This window comes from Canis lupus, chromosome 9, assembly GCF_048164855.1.
Source record: "Canis lupus baileyi chromosome 9, mCanLup2.hap1, whole genome shotgun sequence".
In the NCBI taxonomy this organism is placed as follows: Eukaryota; Metazoa; Chordata; class Mammalia; order Carnivora; family Canidae; genus Canis; species Canis lupus.
This window is the reverse complement of record NC_132846.1, coordinates 37262633-37284449: the sequence shown is the minus strand read 5'-3', so window position 1 is coordinate 37284449 and position 21817 is coordinate 37262633. Positions and strand designations below refer to the sequence as shown.

Sequence of the window (21817 nt, the reverse complement as noted above, 5' to 3'; positions counted from 1 at the left end):
CTTCTCCCTCTGCCTGGGTCTCTGCCTCTCTCTCTCTCTGTGTGTGACTATCATAAATAAATAAAAATTTAAAAAAAAAAATAAATAAATAAATAAATAAATAAATCTTTAAAAATAAATAAATAAATCTACACTGACTGGGGGTACCTGCATGGCACAGTCAGTTGAGTGACCAACCCTTGGTTTTGGCTCAGGTCATGATATCAGGCTCCAGTTTAGCCTCAAGTCCACTTGAGATTTTCTCTCCCTCTCCCTCTCCTGCTTCTGTTCAAGCTCTCTCTCTAAAATAAGTAAATCTTTTTAAAACTAAATAAAACTACACTGACTAAAGATATTTATAAGCTAGAAGCCATCTAAAATACTCAAAACTATGAAACCACAAATACTCTGTATTTCAAGGTCTTGGAGAATAGACTCAGTTGATAATTCACTTAAAAAGGTGTTACAGGGGGCACCTGGGTGGCTCAGTCAGTTAAACGTCTGCCTTTGGCTCAGGTCATGATCTAGATCTAGGTCATAGGATCAACCCCCATATCAGGCTTCCTGCTCAGCAGGGAGTCTGCTTCTCTCTCTCCCTCTGCCCCTCCCCATTGCTTGTTTTCTCTCTCTCAAATAAATCTTTATAAAAATTTTAAAAATTTAAAAAACAAGGTAATAAATACTTCTAAGAGTTATATTCCATATTACATATATTGTTTCCACAGCCAGTTCTATATCTCTACTTTTTAAAACTTTACCTTAAATCATAAGTTCAACAGTATTTAAGAATTTTTAAAATAATTTTTTTCCTATACAACTTTTTCCCTTTCTGATTTTAACTGCTACAAGACCAAGTAACTCTTTTCTTCAAGCTCAAATATACAAGCACACAGAAAAAAACTGAAAGCTCTACTTCATTCTATTCTATGTCTCACTTCTCACCAGAAACATACTACTTTTAGAGTTAATGTGACCAATTCTACATATTTATAAAGTGCATATTTACAAAGTATTTACATTAAAACAATAAAAAAGAACAAAAGAAAAAGCTAGTAATTGTTAGTTCACTGCATCTGGCAACAGAGCAACCAAAACAGTAGTATATGGACAGTCTTTGGAACAAGAGCACAAGAAAGTTTTTCCTACAAAATCTTGTATTTCCCAGAGCACAGGAAAATTTGCTGGAAAAGCTCAAATCCTTAGTCATTACCCACTCCCAAAGACATCGTTAGTTTTCTCTTTTTTAAAAAAACCAGAATGGCGGCACACCTGGGTGGCTCAGCAGTGATCCCGGGGTCTGGGGATCAAGTCCCACACTGGGCTCCCTGCAAGGAGCCTGCTTTCCCTCTGCCTATATCTCTGCCTCTCTGTCTCTCATGAATAAATAAATAAAATCTTTAAAAATAAATAAATAAATAACAGAATGGTGCCCACCTTCTTTACTCTCTAAACAATTTATTTTTAGATTTTATTTTCTTCTACCAATATTTAACTGCTTATATTCCTTTGCAAAGATTTAACTTATTTTATTTTTTTCAAAGGAGTTATATTTCATGCAGGATTTCAATACTTATTAAAATAGATTAATTAACTTAGAAAAGGTTAAATAATCCCAAATTTTGTAATTAAAGACTTTCTTTGGAGTAATCTAGTTTTATCAGGACTTTCCATTCTTCTTCAGCTCACTGGCTTCCTGAAACAACTCAAAAGTCTATGGTCCTGGGATGCCTGGGTGGCTCGGTCAGTTGAGAGTCTGCCTTGGGTCAGGTCATGATCCCAGGATCCTGAGAGTGCCCTGCTTGGGGCTCCCTGCTCAGCAGGTAGTCTGTTTTTCCCTCTTCCTCTGTCCCCTCATCCCACTCCCATCCCACCCTGCCTCCCCCCTGGCTCATGTGCACCCACTCTCTCTCAAATAAATAAATTAAATAAAAGAAGTCTATGGTATTGAAAGATAAACGTGATAATTTCTGTTAAAGAAAAATTTTATCCCTATAATAAATTATTCCTTAAATTCATGTGTACTGAACTCTACAGGGTAAGAGCTAGGTATTACTAGGAGAATTTTTTTCTCTCAAAATATGCTGCCTAATTTTTCTAAAACTTTTAAATAACTTTTCTGTGACTTAATGGTTACACTGATATGTATCACTTTATACCTAAAAGGGAATTCATAATCTATCTACTCCAGAAAAAAAACTACTGTAAAATAGTGCTTCACAATATTAAGCAAAGAATTCATCCATAAAAATAGAAGGAATAGAAGTTTTAAAACATTATAAAACACTATAAATTTCCCCTCATAGACCCTGGGAATAAAATTTATATACTCTCAAAATAAAAAAGAAAGAAATTATAGAAACCCATTTTTTCCACTTAGAACTCAAAATAAATAACTATTCAATCTTCTGTTGACTATTAGCATTTAGCATGGCAATTTACAATTAAGAAGCAAATAATATAAGGCACAAATTCAAATAGTATGTTTAAGCCCATTTTAAGCCAGAAAAATAGAGCTACATAGGAAAGAGCTAGTAATTTAGTATAGCTATGCCAAGAAAACATGAGCTTCCTCCCCACCCAACAAAAAGTAAATTATATTTTCCTTACAAACAGCAAGGACCATGGAATACACCTAACTTCCATTTTTGCCCTCTTTTCAGTAAACTCCTAAGCCAAATTTATATGCTTTGTTGAACAACATTGTATATATTTTCTAGACAAAGGTTGGAAAAGTAAGGAAAGAGGTTAGAAGAATAACATGTATTAGAAACATTATGACATAGATATGATTTTCCTTACTATAAAGACGAGGTCAAAAAACTGGTTTTAAATCATATAACTAGTAAGAATTGGCTAAGGTCTGCTTCACATTCCATATTTTCTTTCAATCTTACTTCCTACTCAAAACTTTTATAACCTAAGTAACAATCCCCAGTGTCTAACTCTAGCCCAAATATCTTTCCTGAGTTCCTAGTAGACACTGCCTATTGCACAGTTCCTCTTTGATATCCCACAAGTACATTTTTTTATTTAGAAAGATAAAGTTACCTCAAACTCAGTTATGTTCAAAACCAATATCCTTCACTCTATTAAGGATACAAAGAGAGTAACACCAACTTTGTATGTAAGGGCTCATAATATAGTGGTCAAAATAGAAAAGAAAAAATAAAACTCTATGATAAAGGTATACTCTGAATACTATCATAAGCTCTCAGCCAAAAAGCAATAGCTCAACAAATCATACTGCAAACTTTTGGCCAGTGAGTATGAACACATCACACTCCAAATGCCCCAAGCCAATAACAGTTCGAAATACACTATGCTGAATGGCATATTTCCTGAAATATGTGGCCTCTACTCTTCTGAATCCATTCTTGCTGCCACTGATGAATAGTTTTGACCTAGAATAGCCAAAAAAGCATGGAGGTGATGGTATTGGATGCTGACATCCAAGTTTTGCAAAGGCTCAAATATATGGTTGAAGAAACAGAGTGGTCAGTTAGAAATTGAAAGAAAAGTCCTCTAGCTAACTTTATGAAGGCCTTCAGAAACAATACTGCACACTGGGAGACCTGATAAACAATTATATGAATGATAAAGGAACCTGGCCACCAGGTACATGCAGAGCTTTGGAGAATTTAAAGAAAACAAATTGCCAGTAGACCAAGCCAGGAATGTAGATTTATAGAGACCATTACTCTAACTCTATATTGGGAAAGCTAAGAGCAAATTCAGTTAGTACTACGAAATCCAGAAATGCAGGTCCTACATTAAATAAGATATTCCCTTTACTTTCACAATGATTCAAAGGAACTAAATATATATTTACCTAAATAAGCAAAAATATTTGCATTATCTGAAAAAGCTATCAACAGATCCCTCCATTTTCTAACTACGTATCTATGGAAGCCATATCGTCTTCATTGATTTCAACAGAAATAACAACGTAGGTTCACTACAGAAGCAAATATCACAATCTAGCTGTCCTCTCTTAACCCAAACATCAAACGGATTTGCAAAACGTACAATGCTACTCCAAAATTTTTGTTTTGGAAAATACATTTTATAAAATAGTTACATAATATGTAATATGCTTACAATTTTTAATGAGTATGTATTTTCAAATTTTCTCAATTTTATTTTTTTAAAGATTTTATTTATTGAGAGAGTGACAGAGCAAGCATGAACAAGGTGGTGGGGGATGGGCAGAGGGAGAGGGAGGAGCAGACTCCCCTCTGAGCAGGGAGCCGACACGGGCTCGATCCCGGACCCCAGGATCATGACCTGAGCCGAAGGCAGATGCTTAACCACCTGAGCCACCCAGGCGCCCCTAAATTTTCTCAATTTTAATGTCCAATATGACAAATATTAACAGATACAATCGTTAGAAATAAAAGCTTTTGGGGAGTCCTCGGTAATTAAGGTTCCGAGATCAAAACCAAAATGTCTGAGAACTAGGTTACATGTGCTCAATAAAGGTTTATAAAGAAATATAATCATAGGGACGCCTGAGTGGCTTAGCGGTTGAGCATCTGCCTTTGGCTCAGGATGTGATTCTGGTCCCAGGATCGAGTTCCACATCGGGCTCCTTGTGAGAAGCCTGCTTCTCCCTCTGCCTATGCCTCTGCCTCTCTCTGTCATGAATAAATAAATAAAGTCTTTAAAAAACAAATAAATAAATAAAATCTTTAAAAAAAGAAATATAATCATAATTTAAATGTGAAGGACGAAGTGTGGAAAGGAACCATTTTGACACACTGCACTCTAGCCTTCTCAACAAGGCTTGCTCTCAGGTGAAACTAATTAACAAAAGCCTAACCAGCTGGAGTATTATTAGAGCCTAACTAAACTGGGAGATGGTAAATTACCAACGTAGTCAATTCTAACTGGGAGGAGAAGGGACACACACACAGACACACACATACACAAGCCCCTTTGAAACAATTGTGAACTTAACAGTCCAAAAGCATAGGCTCACTAAAATCCGGAGACCTAACAATAAGAGTATAGAACACTTCCCTTCCCCCTAATACCTCACCACACCTTTACTAAAAGCCTACTTAAAACAATTCTCCTACACTAAAAACCATGTCTAGTTACCAAAAAAATTACAAGCTGTACCAAAGAACACAACTGGAAGACATAGAGCAAGCTCAAAACCAAACATGACAGGGATGTTACAATTATAAAACTAGGAATATAAAACAACTATAACTAATATGCTAAGGCCTGTAACAAAGTAGACAAGATGCGAGAACATGAGCAATATAAACAGAGATGAAGAATGCCTTTGATGGCCTTATTAGTAGCCTGGACACAGCTGAGGAAACAATCTTCAAGCAAGAGGATATATCAGCAGCATCCTCAAAAACTGAAAACCAAAGAGAAAACGGCTGAATGAACAGAATATCCAAAAACTACAAAACCACAGAACTACAGAAAGTGTTAAGATATGTGTAAATGGAATGCCAGAGAGAAGAAAGGCAGAGAAGAAATATTTGAAATAACAACTGAAAATATTCCCTATATTAACATCAGACACCAAACCAAAAGTCCAAAAAGCTCAGAGAAAACCAAGGAAGACAAATACCAAAATAAAACAAAACACTCCTAGGTATATCAATAGCAAATTACAGAAAATTAAAGATAAAAAATGATGGAAGAAGCCAGAGCAGGGAAGACAACTCACTTATAAAGGAACAAAGGTAAAGAATTTCATTCAACTTGAAAAAATACCTCCAACCTAGAATTCGCTACACTGAAAAATTACCCTTCAAAAGTGAGAAAAAAATATAGACTTTATCAAACACTGAAAAAATTTGTTGCCAATAGACCTGTCAAGTAGGAAGTGTTAAGAAATGTTCTTTAGAGAAAGAAAAATGGGCCAAAAACTCAGATCTATATAAAGAAAGGAAGAGCACCTGAGAAGAAATAAATGAAGGTAAAATAATAACTTTATTATTCTCATTCTAATAACATTAGTGCAAGAATTTAAGATAAAATCACCTTTTTCTTCACACTTGCTCATTGGTGTTTCAAAATTAATTCCAAAGATAATCTACATATTAACAATGGCCCTTTTATCTTCAAATATGAAGGATTATTCTTATGACAAAATACAGAATAGCTTTCTGAAGCTTAAAGTGAAGCAAAATTTACTACACATTCTACATAAAAACACCAGTGAATAATACGCTATTTTATGCAGTATTCTTACCTATTACATCTAATTATAAAGATTAAAAATTTATAAATTGTAATTGTACATTTATAAAGTATATAGCAGAATTTTTGTAAAAAATTTACCATCTTAAAAATATTAACTCATTATTTTAAAAATCAAAGTTATGCCCACATGCAAAAGAATGAAACTGGATTCCTACCTCCCACTATATATAAAAATTAACTCAAAATAGACCAACGACCTAAATATCACAGATAAACTCATGGAAGAAAAACTCTTAGAAGAAAACTTAGGAGAAAGGCTTCATGACTTTGGATGTGGCAATGGATTCTTAGATAGGACACCAAAAGCATGAACGCAGGCATGAAAAAAGCATGAAAGAAAAAAATAAGATATACTGGACTTCATTAAAATTTAAAAATCTAGTGCATCAAAGGACATTATCAAAAAAGTGAAAAGACAACCTACAGAATGGGAAAAATATCTGCATATCATATATCTGATAAGCGTCTAGTATCAAGAACATAATAAAAAACTATCACAGCTCAATAAAAAGAAAATCCAATTAAAAATGAACAAAGACATGAACAGAAATTTCTCCAAAAAAGATAAACAAATGCCCAACAAAAACATGAAAAGATTCTAGACATCATTAGACATTAGTGAAATGCAAATTAAAACTACAATGCAATGTCCCTTCACATCCACTAGGATGGCTATTTAAAAAAAGAAGAAGGAAAAAGAAAAGAACAGTAATAAATATTGCTGAAGATATGGAGAAACTGGAACCTTCATACACTGTTGGTAGGAATGAAAGATGGTTCAGATACTGTGGAAAACATCTGATGGGTCCTCAAAAAGTTAAGTATAGAGTTACCATGTGCCCCAGCAATTCCATCCACTCCTCGGTATATACTCAAAAGGACTAAAAATAGGTACTCAAATAAATGCAACTACAAACATGTTTGTGGTAGCAGTACTGACAATAACCTAAAGGAGGAAAGAACACAGATGTCCCACCATATGAATGGAGAAACAAATTGTGGTATATACATACAATGGAATTATTCAACTATAAAAAAGAATGAAGTATTGATACATGCTACAATTTGGATGAACCTTGAAAACATGCTAAATGCAATGTGGCAGACACAAAAGGTCATCTACTATACGATCCCATTTATGTAAAATATCCAGATTAGGTAAATCCATAGAGACAGAAAACAGATTAGTGGTTACCAGGTACTAAGAAGGAGGGGAAAATGAGGAGCAACTGCTTAATGGGTATAGGGTTTTCTTTTGTAGTGATCAAAATGTTTCAGAAGGAGATAAAGGTGGTGGTTGCACAACATTTTAAATGTACAAAATGACACTGAATTGCTCACTTTACAATGGTTAATGTTATGTAGTATGAATTTCACATCAATTAAAAAAAAACTTAGAAAGTGAACTTTTATATTTGTAGTATAAGGTCAAGTTTTCCGTATTCATTTATCATTTCAACAATGAAACCTTTAACATTAGCTTGCTGCAGAGGTGGGGGGACATCCTTTGTGTACTTCCCCAGTCATTAAGGCAAACCTCCTTTTATAAACTAATATGACTATGAATATCCTAGTCACACAATGTGAATAAGTTTGATCTCACTCCTAAATCAAGAGGTGGTCACTCTGGCTTAATCCAATCAGTGAATGCCATCCTCTTTAACAGTAGTATCGTTGGTTGAAGATAAGCAAGCAACCCAATATACCCCAATGAAATATGAGGAGAGGAAAAAAGCAGGAAAAAAAGCTTATCATTCCTTTTATTTTTCTTTTTAATTTCAATTCCAATATAGTTAATATACAGTGTTAAATTAGTTTCAGGTATACAATATAGTGATTCAACAATTATATATATATTACTCAGTGTTCATGAAGATAAGTGTACTCTTAATCCCCTTCACCTATTTCACCATACCCCTACCCACCTTTCCTCTGGTAACCCTCTGTTCTCTATAATTAAGAATTTGTTTTTTGGTTTCTCTCTCTCACCCTCTCTCTCTTCTCTTTCCTTTGTTCATTTGTTTTGGTTCTTAAATTCTACATATAAATGAAATCATGTAGTATTTGTCTTTCTCTGACTTAGTTTGTTTAACATTATACTCTCCAGCTCCACCCATGTTATTGCAAATGCCAAGATTTCATTCTTTTTTATGGCTGAGTAATATTCCTGTGTATGTGTGCAAATACACATGCATGTATGTGTACAACATCTTCTTTATTCATCTATCAATGGACACTTGGGCTGCTTCCACAATTTGGCTACTGTAAACAATGCTGCAATAAACATAGGGGCAAATATCCTTTCAAATTAGTGCTTTCTTATTCTTTGGGTTCCTATTATTCCCTCTATGCCCATAAGAGAAAGGACCATTTTGTTTATCTAGATGCAAACTTAGCACCGTGAAAACAAAAGCCAAAATATAGAATGAAAACAAAATAATGGTTACATTATTGAGCTATTGGATCAAGCCTTATCTATGGCTATACTTTTCAGTAATAGCTCAATAAATTCTCTAAGATAGTTTGAGTTGAGTTACCTATATGTACAAACAAAAGCATCTAAAATAATATACTATACTATCTAAATGATCTTTTTTTTTTTTTTTTTCAATTCATGACAGACACAGAGAGAGAGAGAAAGGCAGAGACACAGGCAGAGGGAGAAGCAGGCTCCATGCAGGAAGCCCGATGTGGGACTGCATCCCGGGACTCCAAGATCACGCCCTGGGCTGAAGGCAGGCACTAAACCGCTGAGCCACCCAGGAATCCCCCTAAATGATCTTTCAAAACCAAACTGTCTTCAATTACCTTACTCATAAAAGCAATAATTTCTAAATTAACTCTTCCCCAGAAATGCTATTCAAATAAGAGACATATGTGAAAGCACTGTGAAAACTACCTACATACCCTAAGATCAAGCCACTGATTTTTCTTATTCTAGAATGCATTTCCTTAAATGATAAATCCAGCATTTGCCACATATAAAATAAAATAAAATAAAATAAAATAAAATAAAATAAAATAAAATAATAAAATAAAATATAATAAAATAAAATAAAATAAAATAAAATAAAATAAAAACTAGTACTTAATGCAAGGAATAGCTAATAAGGACCAAAAGTCAGTATCAAGGATTACCAATAGTAAAAGACTCAGGAAACAGGCTGAACAGAGATGGAACTTGAAAAGATTGATGACTCTGAAGTACAAAGGAAGGATAACATTCCAGGCAGAAATCACAGCAAGAACAAAGGTATCAACATTCACAATTTATACACAGATTAATAAACAGAACACTTTGAGGGGGGGAAAAAAAGAGTTCATGTAAGCATGTAAGGCAGTCTCTCTCACCCTTCCTACCAAAGTACTATCAAATGGCAGAAAAGAATGTTATCTCTTGGAAGACGGGACACAGCTACAAATGGTCCTCCACAAGGTCAACATTTCTTCAAATTACCATATTTTATCTTAAAAATTCATAAATGTTCACAGTTTATCTCCCTAATACAATTCTATTTATTTTCACTGAAAAACATCTTAAATAATTACTAGTAATTCAATTACTCAAAATTTTTTCATATTCTTTAGGTAAAAATTGACATCCGAGAAAGATGTCTATAGATTCATGTACCACTAACACTAACAGCACACTTTAAGAATCAAATATATGGGCAGCCCAGGTGGCACAGCGGTTTAGCACCGCCTGCAGCCCAGGGCATGATCCTGGAGATCCGGGGGTCGAGTCCCACGTCGGGCTCCCTGCATGGAGCCTGCTTCTCCCTCTGCCTATGTCTCTGCCTCTCTTTCTTTCTCTCTCTCTGTGTCTCTAGAAATAAATAAGCAAAAAATCTTTTAAAAAAATTTTTTTAAAAAAGAATCAAATATACTTCAGTTAAAAAAGAGAGGATATAAAAAAAATATATTACATATATATCTGGGAATCTGGCATAGGAAAGTAGTAGTAGTACCAGTGAATGTGAAAAGGAATGACAACTCAATAAATGGTTGGGACACCACTGGCTTGCTAGATGAAAAGGGTAGAGCTAGATCCCTATCTCTTACACTATACACAAAAAGAAATTCTGTATGGTGCTCGCTTCGGCAGCACATATACTAAAATTGGAACGATACAGAGAAGATTAGCATGGCCCCTGCGCAAGGATGACACGCAAAAAGAAATTCTGTATGAATAAATGATCGAAACATGAAAGAGCAAACTTTAAATTCAAGAAATTATAAGATGAGGGGATCCCTGGGTGGCTCAGCGGTTTAGCGCTTGCCTTTGGACCAGGGCACGATCCTGGAGTCCCGGGATCGAGTCCCATGTCGGGCTCCCAGCATGGAGCCTGCTTCTCCCTCCTCCTGTGTCTCTGCCTCTCTCTCTGTGTGTGTCTCTCTCATAAATAAATAAATAAAATCTTAAAAATATATATATTAAAATTTTCTATATGGGGACAGGGGCACAATACTACTAAAAGACTCACCACAGTGAGGAAGTTACTTTCTCATCATACATACAAGATAATATTAAGATTATACAAAGAGGTTTTATAAATCAATAACACAAACAATGCTACAGAAAATGAGTAGATCAGACGAACGGGCAAATTATATCATGCAAATCCACTTGCTTCTTAGATAAGAATTCTAGTTATGAGGCACCTGGGTGGCTCAGCAGTTGAGCATCTGCCTTCAGCTCAGGGCATGATCCCGGAGTTCCCAGATCAAGTCCCATATTGCGCTCCCTGTGTGGAGTCTGCTTCTCTCTCTGCCTCTCTCTTTCTGTGTCTCTCATGAATAAATAAAACAAATTTTTTAAAAAAATATAATTCTATTTATGTTATTTCCACGGAAAACTTCCTAGAAAAAGGGACAAACTGCAGCCCCGATGCTGCCATTGATTTCCTGGCCATAATTGGAATCATCCCATTCGAGTTTCCCCTCACTCTCCACTAGCATCTGCTGATCTAGCAAGGAAACCCAGACCCTTATATCTTGAGAGAGCTGATCCCTTGGTTACCATGCTCTGTTTAGGTTGTGCCCGCTGTAGTTACACATTTACTATAATAATGGAATTGGGAGCACCAAGAGGCATCCCAGTGGATCCCTTGAATGCCAGACGTACTTAACCCTGCCTTACTGTGCTGATGATCAGAATCAATTACTCTTGCCAGAATGGTGACTCCTTTTCTTCCCTGGTATCTTTTTCATCCAAGGATCCAAAATAACTATACAACAGATATGGGTTAAAGTCTAATGGAGGGGTGCCTGGGTGGCTCAGTTGGTTAAGTGTCTGCCTTCAGCTCAGGTCATGATCCCAGGGTCCTGCAATCGAGCCCCTCATGGGGAAAAATCCCTGCTCAGCAGGGAGCCTGCTTCTCCTCTCCCTCTGCTGCCTCCCTACCCCTCCACTCATGCTCTCTCTCAAATAAATAAATAAACTTTTTAAAAAAAATAAAGACTAATGGAGTTCTTACTGTTTTCCCTAGTGGGACATTTCCAACTCTGAAAACAAGGACCTACAATGGATGGAAAGTACAAATTCCCTAAGTAATTAGTGGGTACAATAGTAAGAGAAGCCACTCTTACTTCTACCCTTGGGTTCTAGGACTCACGTATTTTACCTACAGGGAATACACAATGGTCATATCCATTTGGTCGAATATTTACAGTACAGAAAGCATCCTGAAGAATGGTGCCCATCCTTGTGGAGTAATCACATTCAATCTGGCACTTCAATTGTATCTTTATGAGCCCATTACAACTGCTGCTATCAATCTAGAGTAGTATGAGTGGAGCAGTATGAATTAGGACCAATAGATTCACCAACTTTGGTGACTGTCATATATCCTTTCCCATAAAGTAGGACTGTTGGTAAGAAATAACGTTATTCAAAATACCATACTGGTAGGTTAAATACTATGTTAAGTCCTTAGATAGTGGTGCCAGCCGTGGCCCTAAAAGCAAGAAAAGGCAAATCTGAATATATCCTAATCCTATGTTGCCCCTCCCAGGATGGAGGGTGGGTCGGTATACAGTTTTTTGAGACTTCCATTTGACCTTCTCCAAATATGACAATCCTTATCCCATCAGTCGAGAAACCAATATGAAAGTTTTGCCAAATACTATGTAAGCTCACTCTACACATCTGGAAACCAAGGAAATGATTCTAAGGTAAGAACACAGACCCACTGTGAGCTAGATCTGGGCCAAGATTCCATTTATAACTATCCAACTCTCATACACTCTTTCTTACAAGAGATGGAAATTGCACTTCAAGTCCCCAGGTTTCAATGTCAATTCACACCCTGTGGCAAATAATCTTTCATAGATTTGCAACCAAGGGGTGCCTGGGTGGCTCAGTCATTTATGCATCTGACTCTTGATTTTGGCTCAAGTAATGATCTCAGCGTCATGAGACCAAACTCCTGCATCAGGCTTCAAGCTCACAAGGGAGTCTCCTTAAGATACTCTCCCTCATCCTCTGCCCCTCTCCCCCACTCCCTGGCCCACATGTGCTTGCATGCACTCTCTCAAATGAATAAATAAATCTTTAAAAAAAAAAAGATTTGCAGCCAAAACTAAATCACTGAAAGTGGGTAGAATGACCATGAAGCAGAAACTGGGCTGACTAGTGAATAAGGATCTTATAAAGAATCCAAACAAATTCAGTATCAGTTTAGGTTCAGCAAAGACCCTGAGGCCTGTGTGCAATCCTTGGGCTATTGCCAAAAAAATGAACTCTCAAATTTCTTTTAGTATAGTCCTAACCCACCTCATTAAATTCAGCAGACTAGGCACAATCAATCATCTACCCATTTGCATGGATGTTACACTTAGGAAGTTTACTTTGTTTCTCATCCTAATCTCCCCACCAGAATATGCCTCTGTAGATAACATACATTCTTAATGTACCTTTTTTCAACTGAACACTTTAATGGCACAACAACAGACCATACAACTAGCTATAAACAAAAAACTACTGATATAGAAATGATCATAAATTTTCCCAGCACTGGGGCGCCTAGATGGCTCAGTTGGTTGAGCGTCTGCTATTTAGCTCAGGTCATCATCCCAAGGTCCTGGAATAGAGCCCCAAATTGAGCAGGGAGCCTGCTTCTCCCTCTCCCTTTGCCTGCCCTTCTCCCTGCTTGTGTGTGCACACTGACGCTCTCTTGCTGTCAAATAAATGAATAAAATCTTAAAAAAAAAAAAAAAAAAAAAAAAACAGGGATGCCTGGGTGGCTCAGCGGTTGAGCATCTGCCTTTGGCTCATGGCATGATCCCGGAGTTCTGGGGTCGAGTCCCACATCAGGCTCCCTGCATGGAGCCTGCATCTCCCTCTGCCTGTGTCTCTGCCTCTCTCTCTCTGGGTCGCTCACAAATAAATAAATAAATAAATAAATTTTTTAATTAAAATTAAAATAAACAACAACAGCAATAGCTCCTAGACTTTGCCTTCCTCTCCTCATTTGTTTATATAGTCACCCAGAGCCTTGGAATTACTCTTCATTTCTACCAGGGACTCTGGCACTCCACATACTGCACTGGAATACAACCAAGAACCACCAGGTTGGCTTTTTACTTTTAGACCCATGAGACTGTCTGACTTGTGATCAACATAAAATGAGCTTATCTCTGTGATGAAACGAATAATGCAATCAGAGTTTCTGATCTAAATATCTAGCTTTGGGGGCACCTGAGTGGCTCAGCGGTTTAAGCATCTGCCTTCAGCTCATGATCTTGGGGTCCCTGGGATCAAGTCCAGCATCGGGCTCCCTGCTCAGAGGGCAGTCTGCTTCTCCCTCTCCTCCTCCTCCCTCTCCTCCTGCTCTCTCTCTCCTCCTGCTCCCTCTTAACAAATAAACTAAATCTTTTAAATAAATAAATATCTAGCTTTTGATCTTAAAATTACCTATTGATCATACCTTTATAAAACACATATAATCAAAAGTAGCATTAAGTCATTTAAAAATATGCTAATTCATCTAAACAAGTGTTCAACAAGGGAAAATAAACCTTCCAGTAATATAACTAAAAACCAAGTTTTATTTTTTTTAATTTTTATTTATTTATGATAGTCACACAGAGAGAGAGAGAGAGAGGCAGAGACATAGGCAGAGGGAGAAGCAGGCTCCATGCACCGGGAGCCGGACGTGGGATTCGATCCTGGGTAAACTGTACAAATTCTTTGGAGAACTATTTGGCAATTCCCAGTAAAATTAAACATGCACATGCCTTATGACCCAACAATTCTAATCTAGGTATATCCTAGAGAAATCCTAACCATGTACACACAGGAGACAAGTACAAAAATGTTATGGAAGTATTTCCCATGGCAAAAATAAATTTGGAAACAACCCATATGTCCATTAACAGAATGGGAAAAACAAAATGCAATATAGCATAGTCACAACACAGTGGAATACCATACAGTAGTGAAAATGAACATATTCCAACAATATATATCAACATGGATGAATCTCAAAACTACAACTCAAAAACACAATGCTGAAAAAACTTGAAAAAGAACACATACATAAATTGGAACTCTTGTACACTGCTAGTAGAGGTGTAAAATGGTGCAGTCACTATGGAAAACAATATGGAGTTCCTCAAAAAAATGAAAAATGAATATATGAGCGAGCAATCCCATTTCTGGATATATATGTGGGACCCAGGAAATTTAACAAAATCCCCTACACCTGGACAAGCAGAGCAGGACTGACTCTATTTTGGGCTGCATCCCCCTTGTGCTGACCTGCTTATTACCTAGGGCACTGCCCCGCCCTAATCAAAGACCAGGACGCACCCTAAACCGGAAATCCGGCTCAGCAGACCAGCATGACTGTGCAACTTTCTGCGTATCCCATTGGCCACTGGCCCCTATAAAGTTGCTAAACCTCTTAGTCTCGGGGTCCAAGTCCCTGCTCCACTGCGTCGGGTATACTTGGACCCAGGCTCGAGCTTGTAAATAAACCCTCGTGTGATTGCATCGGTGTCGGCTCCTTGGCGGTTTCTCGGATTCGCAATCTTGGGCACAATATATATATTCAAAAGAATTAAAATCAGAATCTCAAAGAGATATCTGCACCACCATGTTAATTGCAGCATTATTCACAATAACCAAAATATGGAAACTACCTAAATGTCTACCACTGGTTGAATGGATAAACAAATCTGGTTTATACATGGGACTCAGCCTTAAAAACAGGTAAACCTTGAGGACATTATGCTAAGTGAAATAAACTAGTCACAAAAGAACAAATACTGTTTGATTCCACTTTATATAAAGTATTGAAAGTACTAAAAATTAGAAAAACAGGAAATAGAAAGGTGTCTGTAAAGGGTGGGAGGTGGGAGGTGGGGGAAGTGAGAATTGAATGTCGATGGCTTTAAGAGTTCCAGTTTTACAAGATGAAAAAGTTCTGGAAATCTCTAGTACACCAATGTGAACATACTTAACACTACTAAACTATACTTAACAATGGTTAAGATGGCAATTTAGTGTTATTTTTTACCACAAAAAAAAATTTTTTAAGAACATATATATAATACATACACTTACATAAAATTCAAAACTAAAATAATATACTGCTTAGAGATCCAGCAATATGCAGTAAATCTACAAAGAAAAGAAAAAAAGGAAGAATGATTAACACAAAATTCAAGGCAGCAATCATCGCTATAGGAGAAGGAAGAAATATGTTAAAGAAAGGACATGGTTAACAGGGAGGAGATGGTAGGGGAATGGGTAAAATAGGTGATAGTGATTAAGGAGTACACTCATCATGATGAACACTAAGTAATGTATGGAATTGCTGAATCACAATACTATATTCCAGAAACTAACAGAACACTGCACATTAACTATACTGGAATTAAAATGAAAAACCTGGTGTGCCTGGCTGGCTCATCCCAGAGTGTGCAACTCTTGATCTCAGAGTCTTGAGTTCAAGCCCCACAGGAGTCATAAGGCTTACTTTAAAAAAAATTTTTTAAATTAAAATTAAATAATAAAATAAAAAATAATTAAAAATTCTTAATTTTTAAAATTAAAAATTAATTTAAAATCTTTAAAAGTTAAAGAACTTTAAAAAAGGACAAAGTCTTCAAACTTATCAATAATATACTTTTTTTTATAATAACCTATTTCTTAATCTAGGTGATAAGTATACAGGTGTTTATTATTTATAAAGCTAAACATGTTATACACATACTTTTGTATCCAAAAAAAACTTTTTTTTTTAATGTAAACTCAACATTATAGCCTTCAGGACTAGAATAACTTTTTGAATGTACACAGCCTCGCCATTGACCTCCATTCTGATACAGAAAAGAAAGACAAAAGGAGTTTGTGGGAAGTAAATTACAGCATGGTGATTTAGAAGCAGATTTGTCACCAATTAGACCTAGATGAATCCAGGCTGAGCCATTTACTAGTTTTGTTACCTTAGGCAAGTTACTTAAAGTCTCTAAGCTTCAATTCCCACATCCATAAAAAGAGGATATTAACAGTACCTACCAATTAGACTTATTATAAAGATTAAATGAGATAATGAATAAAGAGCATTCAGTGCTATACCTAGGACACAGTAAGCATATCTACAGGAGTAATAGTACTTTTTAAAACCTTCCTAGGTTATTCTAATCCTTCTCTTGCCCTACCTACACTTAAAAGACTTTGTTGTTATCCTGAAAGAAAAATTAGAAAAAATCCTGTTAAGAGAAAACCCATTAGAATTTTTTCCGTGTGTTTCTATGGATCACATCACTTAAAACATTTTTTTTTTTAATTTTTTTAAGGTCAACCAAGATTTTCAAAAGTCAACCAAGAAGAAAATTATCAAACATGCAACTCTTCAAAATTACAAATACCATTAAGGACAACCATTCGATTTTTAAGTGGATATATTTTAGAGCTCTTAATAAACAGGCATTAATACTATATATTCAACTTTAAGCAGGATAAAGTTAGTCAAAATTCAAAAACTTAACTGTTCTTGCCTCCAAGATCATTAGAAATCCCAGAAGACAGATGAATTAATCCTTGGATTGTTTTTTTCCTTTCACCTAGCCATCTTCATTGTTCTATATATTTTATGCCCCGGAGATTAGGCCCCAAACAATTCTGCCAAAAATAAGTTAATCCAAGAAAGATTACAAGTGGATGAACTGTAGTAAAAAATACTGGGCCAGACTAAGGCTGTAAGATGCCCAAAGTAAGGTGTGTTAGACTCCAGGTTTGTGGGAGAGTAATTTGCATGTACCAGAAACTCACAAAACCCTAAGTCACAACAAATCCACAAAGCACAAGGGTTTCTTGTATATTACCATTGAAATGCTCCTCCACTCACCTTCCAGAATGTAGTTTAGGTTTATATTGCATTCCCAATCCAAAGTGCATTGTTAACACCTCAAGAAGCATATGGAAACCATTTCCCTGATCTGTTCCTATATTAAAAATGTTTACTATAAGAGAAACAGATCTCTGAACCCGAACCTTAACAACTTATTAAAACAGAAACTCTCAAACTTGATTTACCTACAAACATTAGTTTTTATTATTGAACTGTAATTCCCTACACTCTCTCCATATTATCTGAAAACACTTACTATTTCTTAAAGAACATTTATTCTTTTTTGTTTTAAATGTCAACTGTAATGTTTTAAAGTTCTAACAGAAATCTACGCAATACATTTGTTTTTAATAATTAAATTATTAAACTATGTTAATAAACCTCCCAAAAAGGAAACCCAAATAGTCATATAACAAATGGTATTAACTGTTCAGTAATTTATTGTTTGTCCAATATCTGAAAGTTTCTCAAAAAGATCTTGAAGAACAAAACGGGTGCCCAGAAAGGGGAGAAGGGATTAGTTTGTATTACTTAACACCTGGAATTCCTTTACATTAACCGAATCATCATCTTAGAATATAACTAAAAGTAAATACTGGAAAGAGACTCATTTAAAAAATTTTTTTCGGGGATCCCTGGGTGGCAGAGAGGTTTGGCGCCTGCCTTTGGCCCGGGGCGCGATCCTGGAGACCCGGTATCGAATCCCACGTCGGGCTCCCAGCATGGAGCCTGCTTCTCCCTCTGCCTGTGTCTCTGCCTCTCTGTCTCTCTCTGTGTGACTATCAAGAATAAATAAATAAAATCTTTAAAATAAAAAAAAATTAAAATTAAAAATTTTTTTCAGGCAGCCCCGGTGGCCCAGCCGGTTTAGCACCACCTTCAGCCCAGGGCCTGATCCTGGAGACCTGGGTTCAAGTCCCACATCAGGCTCCCTGCATGGAGCCTGCTTCTCCCTCTGCCTGTGTCTCTGCATCTCTCTGTGTGTCTCTCGTGAATAAATAAATAAATAAATAATTTTTTTTAAAAAAGAAATTTTTTCAAGTTATATTTCTACTTTTGTATGTTAAGATTTAATATATAATATATATGTATAAGAAAATACACATATTTCTAAGATTGCAGGTTTAAATTATATAGATGCAGAAAAGTATTTACACTTAAAAGAAAGTTACATCCAACCTCTACTAAAACCACAATCATATGGTAAAGCTCAAAAATTTTTAACACAGCACAGTATGTCTTAGGTGAGCTAGAGGGTTAAGATTTTAGGTCCAGTTTAACTTTAAATATAAACCATCAGCAATAAACTACTCTGGCTATGCTTCTATTTTCCAAAATCTTAATTTTAAGAATGGTCTATTTTTACTCAAATTTTTTTGTGTGTGTTGTTTGGCTTTCTTGTCACTAGTTCTCCAGCAGTATCTGCCTGTTTAGTCATATTCTAAACTCTGGGGGCGCCTGGGTTGGCTCAGCCTGTTAGGCATCTGCCTTCAGCTCAGGTCATGATCCCAGGATCCTGGGATTAAACTCTCTTTGGGCTCCCTGCAGAGCCCACTTCTCCCTATCCTTCTGCCTGCTGCTCCCCCTGCTTGCACGTTTGCACTTTCTGACTCTCCATCAAATAAAATAAAAATAAAAATAAAAATAAAAATAAAATAAAATAAAATATAAAATATATTCTAAACTCTGGTCACAACCTGAATTACCAGCTTTCAATCCCTCATTACTACACTGCTCTCCTTGATCACACTCAGACCTCTAATACTTCAATACTTTTTTCTCCTAACTTCAGCTAACTCTAGTTACAATGTCTTTCATAATCAACCTAGATTCCAAAATCCATATTTCAGCTATTACCACTTGTTATTTGCCTATTTATTTACTGATACATTCTCTGCCTTGTTCCAGAAAGAAATTCACTGAATCTTCAAAACCCCATTCTTCACCTAATCATCAACATCCCAAATGTGAGAATTATCCTAGACTACTCCCCTTCTTCCCTTCATAGCCAACAAACCACCAAATCCTTTCAATCTACCTCCTAAACATGTCTCAAATCCTCCCTACTTTCTTTAGTTCAACTCTAATGCCTTAGTTAAGGTACTCTTCACATTCTAATATTAATTCAACATAAAACAAGAAGCTAAAGTATAGGTTCTAAAGCCAAATAGCCAATTAACTATTTACAGTAAGTTTTACCTTATTTATAAGACTATTTTGCAGCTAGTATGCAGTACAATATCATAAGACAATTAGTTTCACTATCTAATTAATAGAAAAGAGAGGTTTCCTTAGCAATTGGTCACTGTTATTGCAGACATAAAATCATAAACAAGGAAAAAGGAAGAATGTACTGACACAAACAGATCTTCCAGAAAAAGAGGACTACGACAATATTGTACAATTTAAGTGTATAAAAATGTATAAATGTGATGTTTATTTTCTATTTTTGAACTTTACAATACTGCAATAAGTGCCATATATGTATAAACCTTTCATTGTACACATGTATAGTAGCTGAACAGGTAGATTACAACAATATCATAACAGTTTCATAACACTACAAAGACAGAATAATCAAGTCAGATTTAATTGCATTAAAAAGTGAACATTAAAAGACAGTAGTGTGTATACCCAACAAAACCAATCATTTTCCATGCTGGGCAATGAGTCAAGAATCTCAAACTGTCACCATCACCTGCATTAAACATAAACCCAGACAGTAAACAACTGTCATTGAAAGATAAATCCATGTGACTATATCTCTGAAGCTTAAGCAAAACTAGTTTACATGAAGCAAACAGCTTATTAAATGACCATATCTAAAGCAGTTCTTTGTTTTGACAATAAGCAATTTAATCATTTTTTTCCATCACTGTGGATCTAAAAGGTATGTTAAAATGTTATACTCTGCCAGGTGGATTAATACAGATGTATTAAACTATGCTTATACTAACACTGCTTCCTGGTCATTGTAATTCTAAATTACAGATAATGATAGGTTTACAGAAATGATTCTGCTCAATTACTACTCACCTTGAATTCTGAGTTTTCACTGCTTGATAACTGACATTAAGTAGGAAAGCAGATGATATAACACATTCATAAACTGGAATTTAACCAAATGAAAACTGAAGTCAGTTAGCATTAAGGTCTCTAACTTTACTAAAATACAATGGAGGCAAATATACACAATACTTTATGGTCATGGAAGATTAGACAAATCAGTTCACCACTTTGTACCTTAGTTTATTCACCTGTAAGATAGGAACATGGACTAGATGTTAAGATCTCTTCCAACGTAAACAGTCTATGATCCTAAGAAATTAACATATATGCACATTCTGGAAAAGCATAAGCCATTCTTCTTTGTTTATTCATTTAGAATGACAGTGGCTATAGCTATTGCATTCACTAAAATACTAAGTACAAACTAGCAATGCAGCAATAGGCATTTCATCCATAAATATACAATTAGAGAGGAGTGATAAAGATAACAGTGTCCATTTGAACCTCAGTTAAGAAATTTCATTAGCACTAAGAACTGTATAAATCAATTCTTTAGATATTATTTTCTTCAATTTCACTAACTTATTAGTTGAACCGAGAAAGAGGCCAACCTGAATTTGCAAAGTTTCAGTGCCAGAAAAGCATTAAAAGAAAAATCTATTCTCTCATCCATTAAAAGCAGGAAACTGTACTAGATGATTTATATGTTATTTTTTACTTTAAAAAGTTTATATATGAGAATAATCTTTATACAGCAGTTGATAAACCAAACTGCAAACTGGGCTAGAAGAAACAGGTTTTCTTTTCTTTTTTTATTTTGCTTATATACAATACCAGAGCTCAGTACAAATTTCTAGCCAAATGATAGTCACATTTTTCAGTGAAACATAGTAAAACTGATAGAAAACCCCTTAGAGAATACCATAACATAGAACTATTTTACCAGAGAATGTACTAAAATACTGTCCACATTCACTTTCTTGATAATCTATTTAAAACAAACTATATTCCATTACAAAGTACTGGAGTAAAGAACTAAATAAAAATTTTCTCATAAAGATGAGACTCACCCAGAAAGTACAGTAATTACACAAAAGAATTCTATAGGATTTTTTTCTCCTGAGAATTAAGCATGAGATTTCCAAAAGAAAGAAGAGATTATGGTCTTCCAGTTGATGCACTACAAACTTCAAGTCACTGACTCAAACTGAGGTAGCAATTTGCTACATGAGAAGTAGATG

At 35.6% G+C, this 21817-nt stretch overlaps 1 protein-coding gene and 1 non-coding gene across 7 annotated transcripts in view; one reads left to right on the top strand and one right to left on the bottom strand.

Moving 5' to 3' along the window:
* Positions 1 to 21817, bottom strand: part of MNAT1 (MNAT1 component of CDK activating kinase) — a 189281-nt gene that overhangs the window by 139421 nt on the left and 28043 nt on the right. For 3 of the 6 annotated variants that reach the window (XM_072838837.1, XM_072838841.1, XM_072838839.1), the window contains exon 2: positions 15776 to 15832. The exons of the other annotated variants lie outside the window; for them this stretch is intronic. In XM_072838837.1, coding sequence (XP_072694938.1) covers positions 15776 to 15832 — 57 coding nt within the window. The remainder of the gene's footprint in view (positions 1 to 15775; positions 15833 to 21817) is intronic. 6 annotated transcript variants of the gene reach the window in all.
* LOC140640826 (U6 spliceosomal RNA) lies at positions 10297 to 10400 on the top strand. The gene has a single exon (XR_012037446.1). It is a non-coding gene; the product is annotated as a U6 spliceosomal RNA (small nuclear RNA).